Source organism: Ooceraea biroi, chromosome 7, assembly GCF_003672135.1.
Source record: "Ooceraea biroi isolate clonal line C1 chromosome 7, Obir_v5.4, whole genome shotgun sequence".
NCBI classification, from domain to species: Eukaryota; Metazoa; Arthropoda; class Insecta; order Hymenoptera; family Formicidae; genus Ooceraea; species Ooceraea biroi.
In genome coordinates this window covers 7,474,745-7,490,348 of record NC_039512.1, presented here as the reverse complement: position 1 = coordinate 7,490,348, position 15,604 = coordinate 7,474,745, and the positions used below count along the sequence as shown (strand labels likewise).

General features: G+C 32.3%; 1 protein-coding gene across 13 annotated transcripts in view; it reads right to left on the bottom strand.

Moving 5' to 3' along the window:
- LOC105279274 (piezo-type mechanosensitive ion channel component) overlaps positions 1-15,604 on the bottom strand; it is a 29,571-nt gene that overhangs the window by 7,074 nt on the left and 6,893 nt on the right. For 2 of the 13 annotated variants that reach the window (XM_026971486.1, XM_026971490.1), the window contains exons 3-26: positions 14,110-14,325; positions 13,787-14,016; positions 13,098-13,529; positions 11,907-12,038; positions 11,115-11,162; positions 10,596-10,713; positions 10,406-10,515; positions 10,059-10,325; positions 9,558-9,887; positions 9,319-9,464; positions 9,076-9,222; positions 8,852-8,982; positions 8,617-8,759; positions 8,356-8,532; positions 7,730-8,246; positions 7,557-7,652; positions 7,042-7,487; positions 6,479-6,875; positions 4,794-4,856; positions 4,251-4,393; positions 3,400-3,576; positions 1,275-1,568; positions 1,082-1,161; positions 268-345 (exon numbers count right to left, since the gene is read on the bottom strand). In XM_026971486.1, the coding sequence (XP_026827287.1) occupies positions 268-345; positions 1,082-1,161; positions 1,275-1,568; positions 3,400-3,576; positions 4,251-4,393; positions 4,794-4,856; positions 6,479-6,875; positions 7,042-7,487; positions 7,557-7,652; positions 7,730-8,246; positions 8,356-8,532; positions 8,617-8,759; positions 8,852-8,982; positions 9,076-9,222; positions 9,319-9,464; positions 9,558-9,887; positions 10,059-10,325; positions 10,406-10,515; positions 10,596-10,713; positions 11,115-11,162; positions 11,907-12,038; positions 13,098-13,529; positions 13,787-14,016; positions 14,110-14,325 (4,918 nt within the window). The remainder of the gene's footprint in view (positions 1-267; positions 346-1,081; positions 1,162-1,274; positions 1,569-3,399; positions 3,577-4,250; positions 4,394-4,793; positions 4,857-6,478; positions 6,876-7,041; positions 7,488-7,556; positions 7,653-7,729; positions 8,247-8,355; positions 8,533-8,616; positions 8,760-8,851; positions 8,983-9,075; positions 9,223-9,318; positions 9,465-9,557; positions 9,888-10,058; positions 10,326-10,405; positions 10,516-10,595; positions 10,714-11,114; positions 11,163-11,906; positions 12,039-13,097; positions 13,530-13,786; positions 14,017-14,109; positions 14,326-15,604) is intronic. The other 11 variants (XM_026971487.1, XM_026971491.1, XM_026971488.1 and 8 more) reach the window with 8 other exon arrangements.

The following is a 15,604-nucleotide window of genomic DNA, read 5'->3' as shown; positions in this document are numbered from 1 at the left end:
GTATAGATGTTTAATTAAGCTTAAAATAAATTATTAGATCAAGTGAAAACATAATATTCTAACTAAAAAACAATTCGAAAACACCAAGCTTGTATAAATAAGACTGATAAAAAATTAATTGTAGCAAAAATTATCATATGTAAATAATTACTACATAAAACTGTTTCAGTGGAATTAGTATCAGTTTGATGTAAAGGAATTATCTTACCCAAATATAATAATTATAATTCTCAACTATTAAAGCATTTTACACACAAAAGCCCTTACCTTTCATCTTGTGAGCGCGGTTTACTCGGACCTTCGCCAGGATCAAATGATTCCTCTGTAGTGCCATTTGTAGTCAATCTGTTTTACAGTGAGCACATTTACTACTAGCAGCTACATATCTTTTTTTCATTTCGGGTTTACTAAACCTCCATACTATCTTTTTTACTTACATATTGTTTTAAATAGGATACTAAACGTTTTACTAATTTTAAGAGTATATATAAAAGAGAAAAAAAACAGAGACAGAGAGAGAGAGAAGTACAAATTATTAATAATATTTTTGACAATTAATTAGAAAGTATGCAACAAGTAGCAGAAAATGAGTTTCTTACTGCATAATTATTTTACAAACGATTTGCTGTTATAAATAACTATAAAAATAAATAGAAATAATTTATGGCACCTAATTAATATTATAGGTATACTGTACATTTGCATAAAGTATTAAGAATTATAAGAAAAGCAATATTAAAATAAAACGTGAAATATCATAAAAACTAAAAATAACATTTGTAATGTATTTACATACACAGAATAGCTTTTATAAAAATGGAATTATAGATTCATTTAACAAACATGTAAAATAGTAGCAATACAAGTTATTAATAAATTACACAACTACGTATTTACATGTTTGAAAGCTAAAGGGATACAGCGTTAAGCAATAAATAATATAAAAAAGTATTTTCCAGATGACAAGGATGTCTTTCTCACATGTAGTCTTAGTGATAATAAATACATTTTCCTAATCTTGATTAGCAGATATAACGCGTTTCAGTTTTATGATTGTAATTATTGACGGAAGTAAACTCACCGTTCCTGCATCAGAGGTTGCATCGGTTGCCACATTTGATTGATTCCCAATCGCAATCCCATTCTAAAATCTGGTTTCGCCTAAACATAGTAATTATCAATTATTATTATTATTATTAGAAAATATTAGTATACTACAATAAGGTATTTTATTAGAACAAATTAGTGTTTACTTTTTATATAATAATTTATACCTTTAAGAGTTTCTTTTCTTTCGCCAAAACTTTGCGAATGTATCTATAATCATGGGAGAATCGATTCAGATATTTCGTCATCGAAGTTAGAGTACTATTGATCATCACCAAGAGGAACTTAAAGTATGTGAAAAACGACACTTTTTTCTGATCTTCCTTTTCTTCTTCGTCGCTTTTTTTATCTTTTCTTCTCTCCTCTTCTGCATCTGAAGATTCTAATGACTTAGCCAAGTCTGTTATTTCTTTCTCTTCTGTTTCCATTTCCACCGAAGTGAGACTTGTTCGATCGGGACCCTAATAAATAAATTTTAATTCAATTTTTATATTAAAAATATTATTTATTATTTACAATATATTGACAGTATTTAATTAAGAGAAAGTATTATTTCAGCAATAATTAATTATTTAATATATATTTTATAGTATATTCTTACTGTACAATAAATGTACAATAAGCGGTTATTGTGTACAATAATTGTGGTTACAAAAATTATAATAGCTGGTATTTATACAAGATTTATGTGCGTCAACGTGCAACATAGCCTTTCCACAATTCTACAAGATACAGTATACACATATAGGAATTAAGTAAAATTCAATATAAAATATTAAACAATGTAAAGAGACGATACAGGTGACAACAAGTTTTGTTTTCAATATGAAGCCAACAGATGAGAGAAAAGAAATATTGAAGATTAAAAGCGTTGCATAAATAAATGTTTCATTCGTTATTATTACATTCGTTATTATAATCGTTATTAAAATATGTTGCTATTAATAATTTTTATATTATAACTTATGTTACTGTTTAAGAGATATAGTGTATAAAGATTATGTTTAATAAGAAATATTATATACAGGGTGTCTGACATAAGGCGAAAAACCTCTCGCCCACAAGTAGATCTCGTCAAACTGAATTAAAAAGTCCTGTACCATTTTGCAAACAACCACGTAAAATTTCGAGTAATTAAGTAAAGAAAGTTCGCTAATTCAGCGGACGCGAGGGAAGTACGAATGAATAACGTAAAAAACGCGAGCGCTGGCGTATTTCTAGAAGAACGCGATAGCAGCGAGTATCGGATTACAGCGGCGAGCCAGACGACTTTTTGTGATGTATAAGAAACGGCAGCGGCAGGCGAGGCGACGCTTCTAAGAACGACAACACTTTCTCGGCAACACGAGCGCTTGAATGAGACGCTGAGAAATTATTGTCCACGCGTCGTCTCGCCTGCCGCTGTAATCCGATACTCGCTGCTATCGCGTTCTTCTACGAAATACGCCAGCGCTCGCGTTTTTTACGTTATTCATTCGTACTTCCCTCGCGTCCGCTGAATTAGCGAACTTTCTTTACTTAATTACTCGAAATTTTACGTGGTTGTTTGCAAAATGGTACAGGACTTTTTAATTCAGTTTGACGAGATCTACCTGTGGGCAAGAGGTTTTTCGCCTTATGTCAGACACCCTGTATATGTATAAAAGAGCATTGCAAAAAGAGTATGTAATAAATACAAAATATTCTGAATTAAATTATGGTTATATTAAAAGAGATTCAAAAAGGCATAGCAATTTTAAAAAACAGAAGCATAAATAAAATTAAAATTTTGTGAAAAAATTATTAATTAAATTGTGGTAAATGTAAATCACGAAAGCTGAAATTGAGATTTCAACAGAATAGGTGCAGGAAGAATAAAGTAGATTGCTTTACCAAATAAGAATAGGAGAATATTACATACAAAAGAATTCGAGCACTAAATATGAACACAGAAGTAATATAGACGTAATTTCCACTGAAAGCAATAGCTGATACAATCTGCAGTTGATTTTTCCCAAATAAGGAGTTACCAAAAAGAAAAATATTTTAGTGTTTATCAAAATAAATTAAAAGTTTAGTAAAATTGGATTTAGCTGTAATGATTTAATTGTTATATTGCACATTTTGTCAGATTTAGAATTAACTCTCCCTTAAGAAAGAGTCAATCACACATTGTACCAAAAGTCAGATTTATCTTCTGCTTGGCAGTTCCTTGGAGACAGTATTATACAAGGATAAAAGGAGACAATTAATATAGACAGGTGAGTGTCTGCAACGGTCATGCAGTCTTTTAAAGGGAAAGGGATGTCTCACATCGGTCGCCATCGCAGTGTCGGTCTCGGAGCGAGCACTCAAATAGGACATGGATGATTTCTTCCGTGTTAAAGGTACGCTTCTACGTCGAAGTTTCAGGGCATCCTTTTCAGTCCCTCCGTACATGGCGACGTGCGTCGCAATCTCAATGTCTGTCTTAATCAGCGTGTTCATCAACTGCAAGGAGACTTACGCGTCAATTTTTAAGGTTTCCTCCATCCACCGATCAATTTCGTGCGTCGTTGTATCGGTCGAATATGTTGTGTGCTTCCTCCTCGAAGAGGAAAGTGAGAGGAAGAGAAAAAAAAGAGAAAAAAAGAAAACCAATGGGATGATAGATGCAATCATAGAGCAAAAGAAAATATGGGCACTGATGATGACAGGCATGAGGAAAGATTTTGGTTGCAATCATCACACGAAGAATTTAATCATTCTTTGTAGCAGTCCATTCGAGATGCTTATAGGGAAATTTAAAAATGTCTTTTGACAATCTTATTATATATTTTGTTAGGCATATATCGATTTGTATGTCTTCCTATAAATATAAATATGTATAAAAATATATATATATATATATAATAATATATAAGAATAAAAATAAAATATATAATAAACATATAATTTCATATAAATATATATGAACAAAATTGAATTTTAATTATTAAATACTTAGAATTTTATTAGACACCTTGATGAACCATAATACCTTGATTAGGGATTAGTAAAATTTAAAAAATCTTCCTTATTGTTATAATAAAACTTTTAATAATCACACTCATCAAGTGTTTATATCAGAATTTTTTAGACAAAGTAGTAATTTAATATTATGCACGTTTCTTAATTTTACATACCTCTGAAACAGTCATTCTCCTTCCCTTTTGTTCTTGTTCACAGCGACGTTGTTTTTCTTTCCTTTCAGTTTCGCTATCAGGAATTAAGTCAGTAACATCATCACCCAAATCGTCAAACATGTAGTAATCGCCCGATCTGATAGCTAAGTATAAAAACAAAATTATAAATTTTTTATAAATCATTATTTATACTATAAGTATAAGCAAAAGCCATGCACAGTCACAACATAGTTAGAAGAAAATAAAAGTACATCGAATATATTTTATACAGTAATTTTATACAACAATGTTAATTATTATATATAATGATTATGATATAATTATTAAATTTTCTTGATTACAAATGCACAAATATACGCATAAATGCCAATAATTAATTAAACAACTAATTGATTGACTACATGACAGAACCGTACACGAAACTGAAATCTGTACTAGCTCAAACACTTTATATACAAATTAAACTGGTTAGATTTTGGAATGAGAACATCAATTGCTAGGATATATAATGCTAAGGAATATCTTTAAAAAATGTACATTTACCCTCTCTATTGGTCTTCGGCGTATGAATTCTGTACAACGGCCGCGTTTCTGGATAGAGTTCATCTAATAAACATATACATATATAAAAGATAAAAATAAAAAGCTAAAAAAAAATAGCGATATCAGTATATACAGAGTATATACTACACTATGTTACATATATATTACATTAATTAACGTATAATTGGACTGTTCAATTCCTTTCTCGAAAAAACTGCTGAAAAATAATAATCCATTAAGAAATATGAAGAAAATCGCTCGTTTTATAAGAACTGGATTTATATGATGGTCCATTAAAAATGGATATAAATGAGTAGATTTTATGGATTATGAAATATGAGAATAATGATAAAAGAAGCAAAAAATGATTAACTGATCTCAGAAGCAGTTCAAAGAAAATGATAGAAGAAGATAGCAGAATAACAAAATGGGTTGATTGAACAGGAACTTATGTACAATAGTTTCTTTCAACAGTTTCAGTTGTCACTTTTTTCATATGGTACAACATCTCATATATAAGCATCTAAGAAAGGAACACTTAAAGACACTACCACTTCTAAGACGAGATGACCACCAGATAAAGTAAAGTGTGTATTGTAGCACAATCTAGATATGCAGGCGTGAGGAAGCGAATGTACAGGACACCATAGTGCACTGCCGACGAGAACGTTGGTCTTGATGAGTGATTACACGTGTGATGCGAATGCGGGGAACGGGAAGCCGTCGAGATGATCGACTGGCGCGGAGTATGCAGTCCGTTCATCCATGGTGGCCCGATCGGCAAGCTGGACTGACGCCGATGCCTCATGGGGGATGTGAACGATCGATCGATGAGACTACGATCATATGGCGGAGGTGAAAACACTGGAAACGTCTCATCGGGTGACGGTCCCCGAGGATTTAGTTCGCTACTGGGTGGCGAACCGAATGAGATACGAGTCGGTTCGAGGTAGCCCTCGAGGCTGACAGTCATTACGGCAGAATTTGGTGTGGGTGCCTGTAACAAGGACGCTGCCCGTGGCGTCAGCGGGGGCGGCTCATCATCATCCTCGTCCAGAGGTGTCTGATACCCCTGCGGTGGCGTATGACCCGAGGACACGCAGGAGCTTACACTGGAAGTTCTTGCCAACGGCGCTTGTCCCTCTTTTTTGATGCATTAAAGATAGATATATTGGATGTCATACATTTCACACGTGGCATAATGTCGAGAAACATTATAACACAGTTTAAAAGAAATTGAGATATATTGGTTTGATCAACAATTTCCTTCTGTTTTTTTTGCATATGTGACACTCGAACATCGTACCGATTCGCATAACCAAGCTTGTGCAATAATGTATCGAAAATACTCATTCTTGTTCTTTATAAAACAATGCTCATATTCGAACCAAATGCTCAAAATTCAATAAAATTCAACAAATTTTATTTAAATGCGCATTGAAACGTCATCTTTTAAAAAATCTTTACTTTAGATGTGAATAAATATATATAACATCATTCAGTGTTAACCGTATTATTCTCGAAAATAGAGAGGAAAATTTTAGCCAAACCAGTAATGAAAAAATAGTTAATTTAAATAGAACTTCATAACCGCTTGTTTTCAAAGATTTATGTTTTCTTTAGAACCGCTTCGATAAGATATTATATTCTAAACTGGTAGTGTATATTTTCAATGATTGTCTTACCGTGTTTGTGAATTTGAGGTTCTATATAACTTTTTATCCTTTGCTGATTGGCCTTGATCTTATCCATCTTAAACTTTAATTTTTCTAAGACGGTTTTCTCCACATTTTCTTGAATGTCTATCCGCTTCTGATGCAACTCTTCGAGTAATTCTGCACCGCGAGATGCTAGAACGCTCATAGCTTTCGTCTCGTCCACTAGGTGGAAAAAGTAGTAGCTTTTGAAAAAGCGTTTCTGTATCAAGAGGAAACTAAAGCATAGTCCATCCCAGACCATGCCAATGTCCTCACGAGGAACATTGCACTCAGTGGGATCCAACACTATATCACTAGCGCTCCTGAATTTCTTCAGACATGCGATACCCAGCAGCTGAATCAACCAACATGCTGAACGTTCGAGCTAATATAAGAAAAGGTATATTAATTTATATATATTTTTATGTATACATAATAGTGTGTTAAAATATGTGATTAAAGTTAAAGAAATACATTAATGTGCATCTTACACAAAAATATAATTAAAATTGATACATAGAATAAAAATAAGTTTTTTAAGAATTACTTACATCTTTGATAAGAACGCAACCCACACCCTGAAGTAAGGCTTTCGAGAAGATAACGATGACACAATATCCAATCAGCAGGTTCCACCACTTTAAGATAGTCTTCGTTGGTCTTAGGTAAAAATCGCTTCCTTGCCAAAGAAATATGAACGCTCCTATGAGGTAGCCAAGAGAGAAAAGATTCGTTCTTTTTGTTCCAGCCAAGAACATAATCGACAAAGTCACCCACATGAGACTCATCAGGAAACCACGCTTAGCTACATCTAGCCATGAATGTATGTGAGACACGTAATCCTTCACAGGATTCACAAAATTTGGTTTCTCCATATCTTGGAAAACAGAGTAATTATGTCCAGCTACGAAATCGTTGTTAGAAAGTAAAAAGTTTTGCTGTTCAACGTGGAAGACCAGACTTTGCCGCACTATCATCATTAATAAGATGAAGTCACCTAAATGTAAAAGAAAAAAGATATAAATAAAAAGATTTCAGATATTCTGCTTTGAAATTATAAACTTACAAATCAGTTTTTTGGGATTTGGTGGAAAATCTGGATCAGGTAGGTACATCCATTCCTGTAGCCTCCTCATTACATCAGATTCGTCCCATGGATATTCTAAGACAGACCCGAATAGAATCTTGTTGGTTATCGCTCTCATTTAATTTAATATCTAGTCAATGTAATCGCATTACCTATGCAGAGCCATGAAGGCGGAGCTACGACGATGGCATACTGTATGGGTAGAAGAATTATGGCAAAAAGTTTAAATATAGGCCAAATTCGGGCCACGGTTTTCCTCTTCAACGGAAAGAAAAGCAGTAACCACATACTGTACAAAACGGAATAAAAGTCTAATCTAGTGCCGATCAGCGTGACGATTCCGATGAAGCATATCTCAAGGCCGAATTTATAGAAGCCATAATTGAAGAGGAATTTCAAGCACTCCGGCAATCCTTTGTCAGCATCGGCCCTAGTGATTCTTGGGAACATCACTTGAGGAGTGTCCAGAGATTCTCCTTTATTATGACGATAAAACCATTGACGGATTCTGATTATCTTCCTAAAGGTCGTTACAGTAACGATGCCAATGTAGCCCTTCAACAGTTCTGGTAGTCTACCTGGTTCTGCTTTTCTCATCCCGAACCATTCGGCTATATTGTAGATCGTATTGTTGCTTGCATATTGCTGATTTTCTTCATTAATATTTTTCTGAAATAATTCATTGATTAATGCCTGATGATATAATAAATTTTTCAATCATATTAAATATTTTATTTGTTCTAATACAATATGTAAAGATTTATTTAATGAATCTTACCGTGCAATTGACATCCCAATTATCATGATTAATATATTGAATTTGATACAACATTTTGGTAACCATGAGAAGCGATATGATCGCAGCCATTACATTAATCGTTGTTATCTGTATGTTTCTTCTAAAATTGATCATTATGACTACGGCGACGATAAAGAAGAAATTTATTGCGCATATCTATATATGAACAAATATATATAATTAACTTATTTTTCACTGTTATAACGGTGCGTGGATATGCATCAGAATAATTTTACTCACATCATTGACACACAAAAGGATGAATGAAATAAAAATAATCTTTTGCATGTGAATTTCGAGGAAGAGCCAAGTGTTATTATAAAAATTCACTATATGTTTTGTTATTTTTCGAAACAGCGCAATTCTTTCTAATTTTGACATGTCTGTAAATAAGTTTAAAAATATCTACATAATAATATTCCATAAGTAAAGTAAAAATAATTTATTTTTAAACGTAAATAAATGTAGAGCATACGTTTTAACTGTTTCAACGTGTACATCGTATACTTTTCGTCTTCGGTGAGCGTAACGTCAGCTGGCGAAGACACTGGAATATTTAAGCTAGGAGAATGTCCTAAACTGGCACGTCTAAACGAGCTTTCAGGTCTAAAATCAATCACACACACAAGTTATACTTCTAAATATTTAAAATTTAGCGTTATTGTGCAATAATATTGCCATAAAAGTGCTTTTACAAACCCTAATCTGTCAATATTAGTAACTTCAAGAAAGTCTTTGTGGAAATAATGAATCTGAAGTACTGTGATGATAACGAAAAACGTCGGCGTTAGCAATCTCACGAATAAATCTTTGATTTCGTAGGACTCTAGTCCAATGTCCATTTGCCTAAAATAATATATAATTGTACTCACTAAGATATTGAATTAAAGTTAATGAATTAATTAAAGTTTAATGAAAAATAATTAAGCAATGATTACTTACAGATCTTGATCTATACCAAGATATTCCCAGTATGAAGGAAAATTTTTGAATTGATATGTATATACAAGAATTAGCATGATTATTGAGTATCCAATGACAGTTAGCCAAAATCCATACATTATTCTTCTCCAGGCTATCCACGATATCTGAAATGTTACAATTTAATATTTAATGTTTTCATTAGCAAATATAAACTGAATATTTGTTTCTCTGAGTATTTGTTATATCGCTTTACATACCTGGAATGTAATAACGAAGAAGAGAAACAGTGACATATAAATAATTCTAAAGACTGTCATGCGTTCTCCCGTAATGCCGCAAATAAACAGCATAATCGCCACTACGGCAATCCAAAATTTGGTCAATAAATTATGCAATAGTTTTCCAACATTTTTCATAAATTGGCTCTTAATCTCTGGTGCATCATGGCTCATAGCAGTTGTAGCTGCTGTCGAAACAGATATGTGTAACGGCGCTACCATGTCTTTCAAGGCAGAAGACCGTTTTTGCTGTTTTCGTTCTGTCATGTATTGCCTGAGAGTGATCCAAAACATTGATATGAATAGGCACTGTGAAAAAATAAATTATATATTAAATATATTTCAATGTAATAATATAATACAATTTATATTATACAAAAAATTTATATATATAATTATATGTAAGTACATTTATAATATAAAGTAAAAAATTATAAATCTATTTTCAAAAACATTAGATGTTATTTGCAAGGAATGTACCTTAACTATTAAGTGCCAGCGACTGAGTTTATCGGCTTTGATGAAGCCAATCTCAGAAATTTCGATGCCGCTCACCACTGTCGGCAATTCTTGATCAGTCAAGTCCATGCTGTAAACATATTGTCCAAGAAGTAAGAGGGTCGCATAGAACACGATGAAGGGAGAACATTTCATCATAGAAGCACGTTTATCCGGAACCATCCATAAAATTAGTGCCCATAGAAGCAGGACAAATGTCGTCCAACTATGATACATTATACTCCATGTCTGAAAAATTATAAAAAGGAAATATAATGAGATTTTCTGAATTAATTATTCTAAAATGTTATATTTTATCACATACTTACCATCATTATTATATTTGTAGCAAGATATGATGAATTAACTATTAATTGGAAAATAGAATACACTGCCATGATTATTTGTTCGATGATACCTGGCGTCTCATCAGGTACTCCTAAATTATATATCATTAATTAATCATAAATTCCATTCTGTTTACACATAACATTGCGTATTATATATTTTAATCGTTACCCTCACTGAGGCTCTGCATCTGTATGCTATCATCCGGATGACCATCTTGGTTGACGATGATACTCCCGGTAGTAGAATCCTGAAGAAGGCCCGCTCTTCCGGATCCAAATCGCATCAGCTGTACAGCAAAACAAATGCTATATTTTTTAGTGATGTAATACTTTTAACGATGTAAACTGTAATATTTTATTCTATAAATTTTATTACCGTGCTTCTCCTTCTATGCTAAGACTCAATGTTTCTTCTAAATTTCTATTCTATATAATAACGGCAGAAGCATGCAAAGCGTACAAAATAGTGTACGCTTATTTTTACAATATTTGTTAAGTTTTGTTAATATTGATGATTGCGTGTATGGGAATTAATTAAGTTCAATTCGTGCAAATTTTGCCAAATTGTATGATCATTTGTCCGAATAGAACTTCAAGCCGTTCAACGAATTTGATTTATGTAACATACACAAGCCAGAAAAATAAATAGTTAATGAATTAATCATGCATATTCAATTGATATACGTACAGGCGTTCGCTCGTCAATTGTTGGTAACGAAGAATCTACGACCGGCTTCTAAAACAATGGCAAACTAAACATGCAGCACATTTGCATGTTTCCAAACGGAAAAGGATTTTGCTCAGCATTAAACAACAATGGTACATCTGGAAGGCGATAGCAAGTAAGAATACAAAAAATATTTTAAAATAAGCAGGACAATTTTTTACAAATATCAATTCTTCAAGAGAACCTTTTTGTGGCTAAAAGTTGATAGTAAAAGCTGCGTGAATAATGTCAATAGCTTCTCAAATTAGAATCGCTTGTAGGTGCAAATGTTGATTGCGTGCATGTTTTATATTATCAATTAGTAGCTAATATATTACAGATAATTTGCAAATACAAAAAAAGAAATTATATAGAAGATAGAATTATAAAAAAATATAAAAACATCGAAAAAAATGTTTAAAATGTAATTAATAAAAATTTAAAACTTCTCATGAAATGAAAATATAAAGAATTCAAAGATATTAAGATTAAAGATATTAAATGCATAAATAGTATGTTTAAAAATTAGAATTTAGTAACTCAGAAAAACTTTGAGAAGTTAGTGACATTCCTATTAAAATTGGATTAAATTAAATAATTAAAAGACGAATTAAGAACAGAGATATTTATGTAATTTTTGGCATCCCCAATGCGCTACATATCAGCTAAGATAAAATCTGAAAATACAGCTGACAAAAAAACAAATTCTATAATTACAAACATATAGAAACATTAATCATATAGCGAATCGGCTCATGTGAGACGAAATCTTACACGAGCTTTACGTCGTGCCGATTGCCATCTTTGGGAAGGTGTCCTACGTCTGACGGACACATGCCTAGACAATGGAGTGTCCAAGTTCTCCAATCTACCGCTTAATCGTTTCGTTTTCTGTGCCTGTAATGCCTCGTTAGTAAAAGCAAGATATTTTCAGCAAATTCCTCCACAAATCATATTTAATTTTGAAATCGCCAAGATTGCAAACTTAGTCGAACTTAGAACTGTCAAAGCTTTCAAACTGTTTTCAGGCTTGCAAATTGTTCAAATCTTCTAAATTACCATAATAATTTCCGTAATTATTTCCGTATTATTTTTCTCTTTTTGTTGTTTCTTGTTTTTCCTATTTTTGTTTCTATCAAAAATAGAATATTAAAGCAAAGTTACTTAACAAGTCATAATTAACAAATAGACTGCTCTATATTTATATAAAATATGTAAATGTAAATAAAAATAAACTCTCTAATATCATTGCACAAAGATATTACTCTTGCAATTTTGCAAGGAAAATTTAATCAATATTTGGCGATCTCCTAGTTTTAACAAGCTCATTTAGCAAAATTAATCAGGCGTTGACACTTTCAAATACATGAATTTAAAGGTTTTATTAGGCCACCTGTTAGTTGCAGAGTCAACGTTAATTATCCTTCTCCATAAATGGATTAATTATGTTGCACCCAATAAGCAGCTAGCGAATAGCTTGGGAAGATTTTAACTTTAAAATAGTCCAAGTTCTAAGAGAAGTTTTGATACAAAGAAAAGGAATGTGCTATTCGATATACTATTTCTAATAAAATTTCCCTATAAACTGTAATATTTAGTTTTAGTATTATATTGTTGTGATAAATCATAACATCAAATTTTTATTTTTCAAAATAATACTATTTTCTATAGACACTATTTCTCTACATATATTTCTAACATCGATATTATTACGAAAACACGATATTATTACGTTAGTAATACAGCAATTTGAGTAATTTTAATAAAATAAGAATTAAGGTACTACTCAAATATACTAATTCTAGGTAACGAAGCTTATGTCAAGAACATTATTTTATGTTAGAAATCTATATGTTATCCCTACATACACTGCCCAATGTATCTTTAGTTTTATTATACCAGCTAGTAGTTACCATTTTTTAAAGCACCGTAATTTTTATTAGACAAGAAAATGCGTGAACTTACCGGTTTCTTACTGAGAAACTGGGACTGCAACGCAAGAACGTAGTACAACCAGAAAAGCCTTAAAGCGTATCCGTAAATCAACCAATCGGCATCATCTGTGTACTCCACATCTCTTGGATGACTGCAGTTGGTGTGATAAACTGCAGTTAACATTAAGTAACGTGACCAAGCGCTGGATACTGGAATGATTTCTTGCGGCCACTCATTCTGGTAGGCGAGCAATGCGATGATGTGAACAATCACCACGACCATGACAATCTTGCAGATCACGGCAAAACCTTTTCGCAGTTCTCGATTGCAAGCCCAGCATGTTGCGGCTCCGAGAAAAACCAGGAAGTAGAAAGCTGCCTCTATTGATGGTTTCAAAGCTGCAGTGCAGCATAATGATGCCAGGACAACGTAGGTGCCGATACGTCCCAGGAAATTGATTATCTAAATTGTAGATACGCGTAAATGCAAATTATCTCTCAGTACTTTGTTTTTCGCAAAATGCGTTATTAAACATGTATTTTACATTAGAGGAATTGGTTTTAAAGTGAGCAATATTGAAAACCTTCAGAAAAATAACGCAATTTAACGATTAATATTTTTATATACAATAAAAGTGGCGCATTTTATCGTATATAAAAATATTAGTTGTTAAATACAAAATTTATTCTATGCTGAACATATCGTATGCTTTAATGTACCTTTGAGTTTCTGTCTTCTATTTCCCTCTCTTGAGAATTATTGTCTTGAGGAGGAATATTATCCTCTTCATTGATAGGTTTTTGTGTAAGGAAACGACATATAAAATATATTGCAAGCACGGTAGGTAAGACTATGAATTCTGGCGTTAGCCAATAAAATATTTCCCACACGGATGCACTATCTAATCTGACGAAGCCTATGTGTCTAAAAAGCTTCTCTATAAACTCGCCTGAAAATGTGTGTACGTATGTGTGTTTGTATAATATAACATTTTTAGATTATAATATTATAATGTTTAGATTAGATTAGAAGTGTTGCTTACAGTTTTGCAGAAAGTATCCATAAGGCGGTAGTGATAGGAGGACAATATGAAAGATGATCTGAGATATAGCTATAATAAAGGCTAGGCAAATGCAGGTTTTCAAGTATACTCCTGTATGACCTGTCATGGTCCTGTGCGTCGGTATTGGGACCATCGGAGAATATAACATTAGTCCCAAATAGACGATCGACAATCCCACTGGTCTCCATATTGTACCTGTTATACCAGAATTTATGTTATTACAAGTAATTTTATTAATTTTGTATAATTTTATAAATTTATCATTTTTCCATTTATTATATTAATCTGATTACATTATTCTTGCGATTTATAGTATATCTGTAATAAAAATATTAGAACTATTTAGATAAAGTTTATATTAATTTATTTGCTTCTTTCATTTATTATATAAACTAATTTACTTTACTTTGGTTTTCAAGATTTTATTCAAAGAAGAAACTTTTCGTAAATGTTATACAGGGTGAGGCACCTAAAACAGGCTACCTGAATATCTCGGCTGTTATTGATAATAAAAAAAAAATGTGTCAAACCAAACTTGTATGGTTTCGAGGGACACATAATTTGTTCTAAATAGTTTTTTATTAGATGGACGCGTAGAGATCATATGAAGGTCAACTTCGTTTTTTTAAATGGTATGATATGTTTTTTTACGTACCATCTAGTAGAGCGTTTGAAGATGTGCACATTGATCTACGGGTCAAAATCATTCAAGGTCACTGAAGGCAAGGGAAAATAATTTACTTTATATTGCCTAGAGTTCCCTGCTATTGAAAATACTGTAAACTCAGAAATGAAAAAGTTCTAGCCCTTAGAAATGTTTTCTTTTCCGAGAAGTTCTGAGTTGATGATATCATTATTTTTTATATTGCCTAGAGTTCTCTGCTATTGAAAATACCGTAAATTCAGAAATGAAAAAGTTCTAGCCGTTCGAAATTTTTTCTTTTTCGAGAAGTTCTGAGTTGATGATATCATTATTTTTTATATTGCCTAGAGTTCTCTGCTATTAAAAATACCGTAAACTCAGAAATGAAAAAGTTCTAGCACTTAGAAATTTTAGCCTTCAGTGACCTTGATTGATTTTGACCCGTAGATCAATGTGCGCATCTTCAAACGCTCTACTAGATGGTACGTAAAAAAACATATCATACCATTTAAAAAAACGACGTTGACCTTCATATGACCTCTACGCGTCCACCTAATAAAAAATTATTTAGAACAAATTATGTGTCCCTCGAAACCATGCAAGTTTGGTCTGACACATTTTTTTCTATCACCAATAACAGCCGAGATATTCAGGTGGTCTGTTTTAGGTGCCTCACCCTGTATATACATATATAAAATATATACATATAATCTTATGAAACATAAAAAAGTATATAAAGCTTGCGTATAAAGCTATGCAGGTTTTGATGATATTGTGGTAACGATTATTTTTACATTTGAAAAGGTCATTCATAACAGGAAAGGAATTACT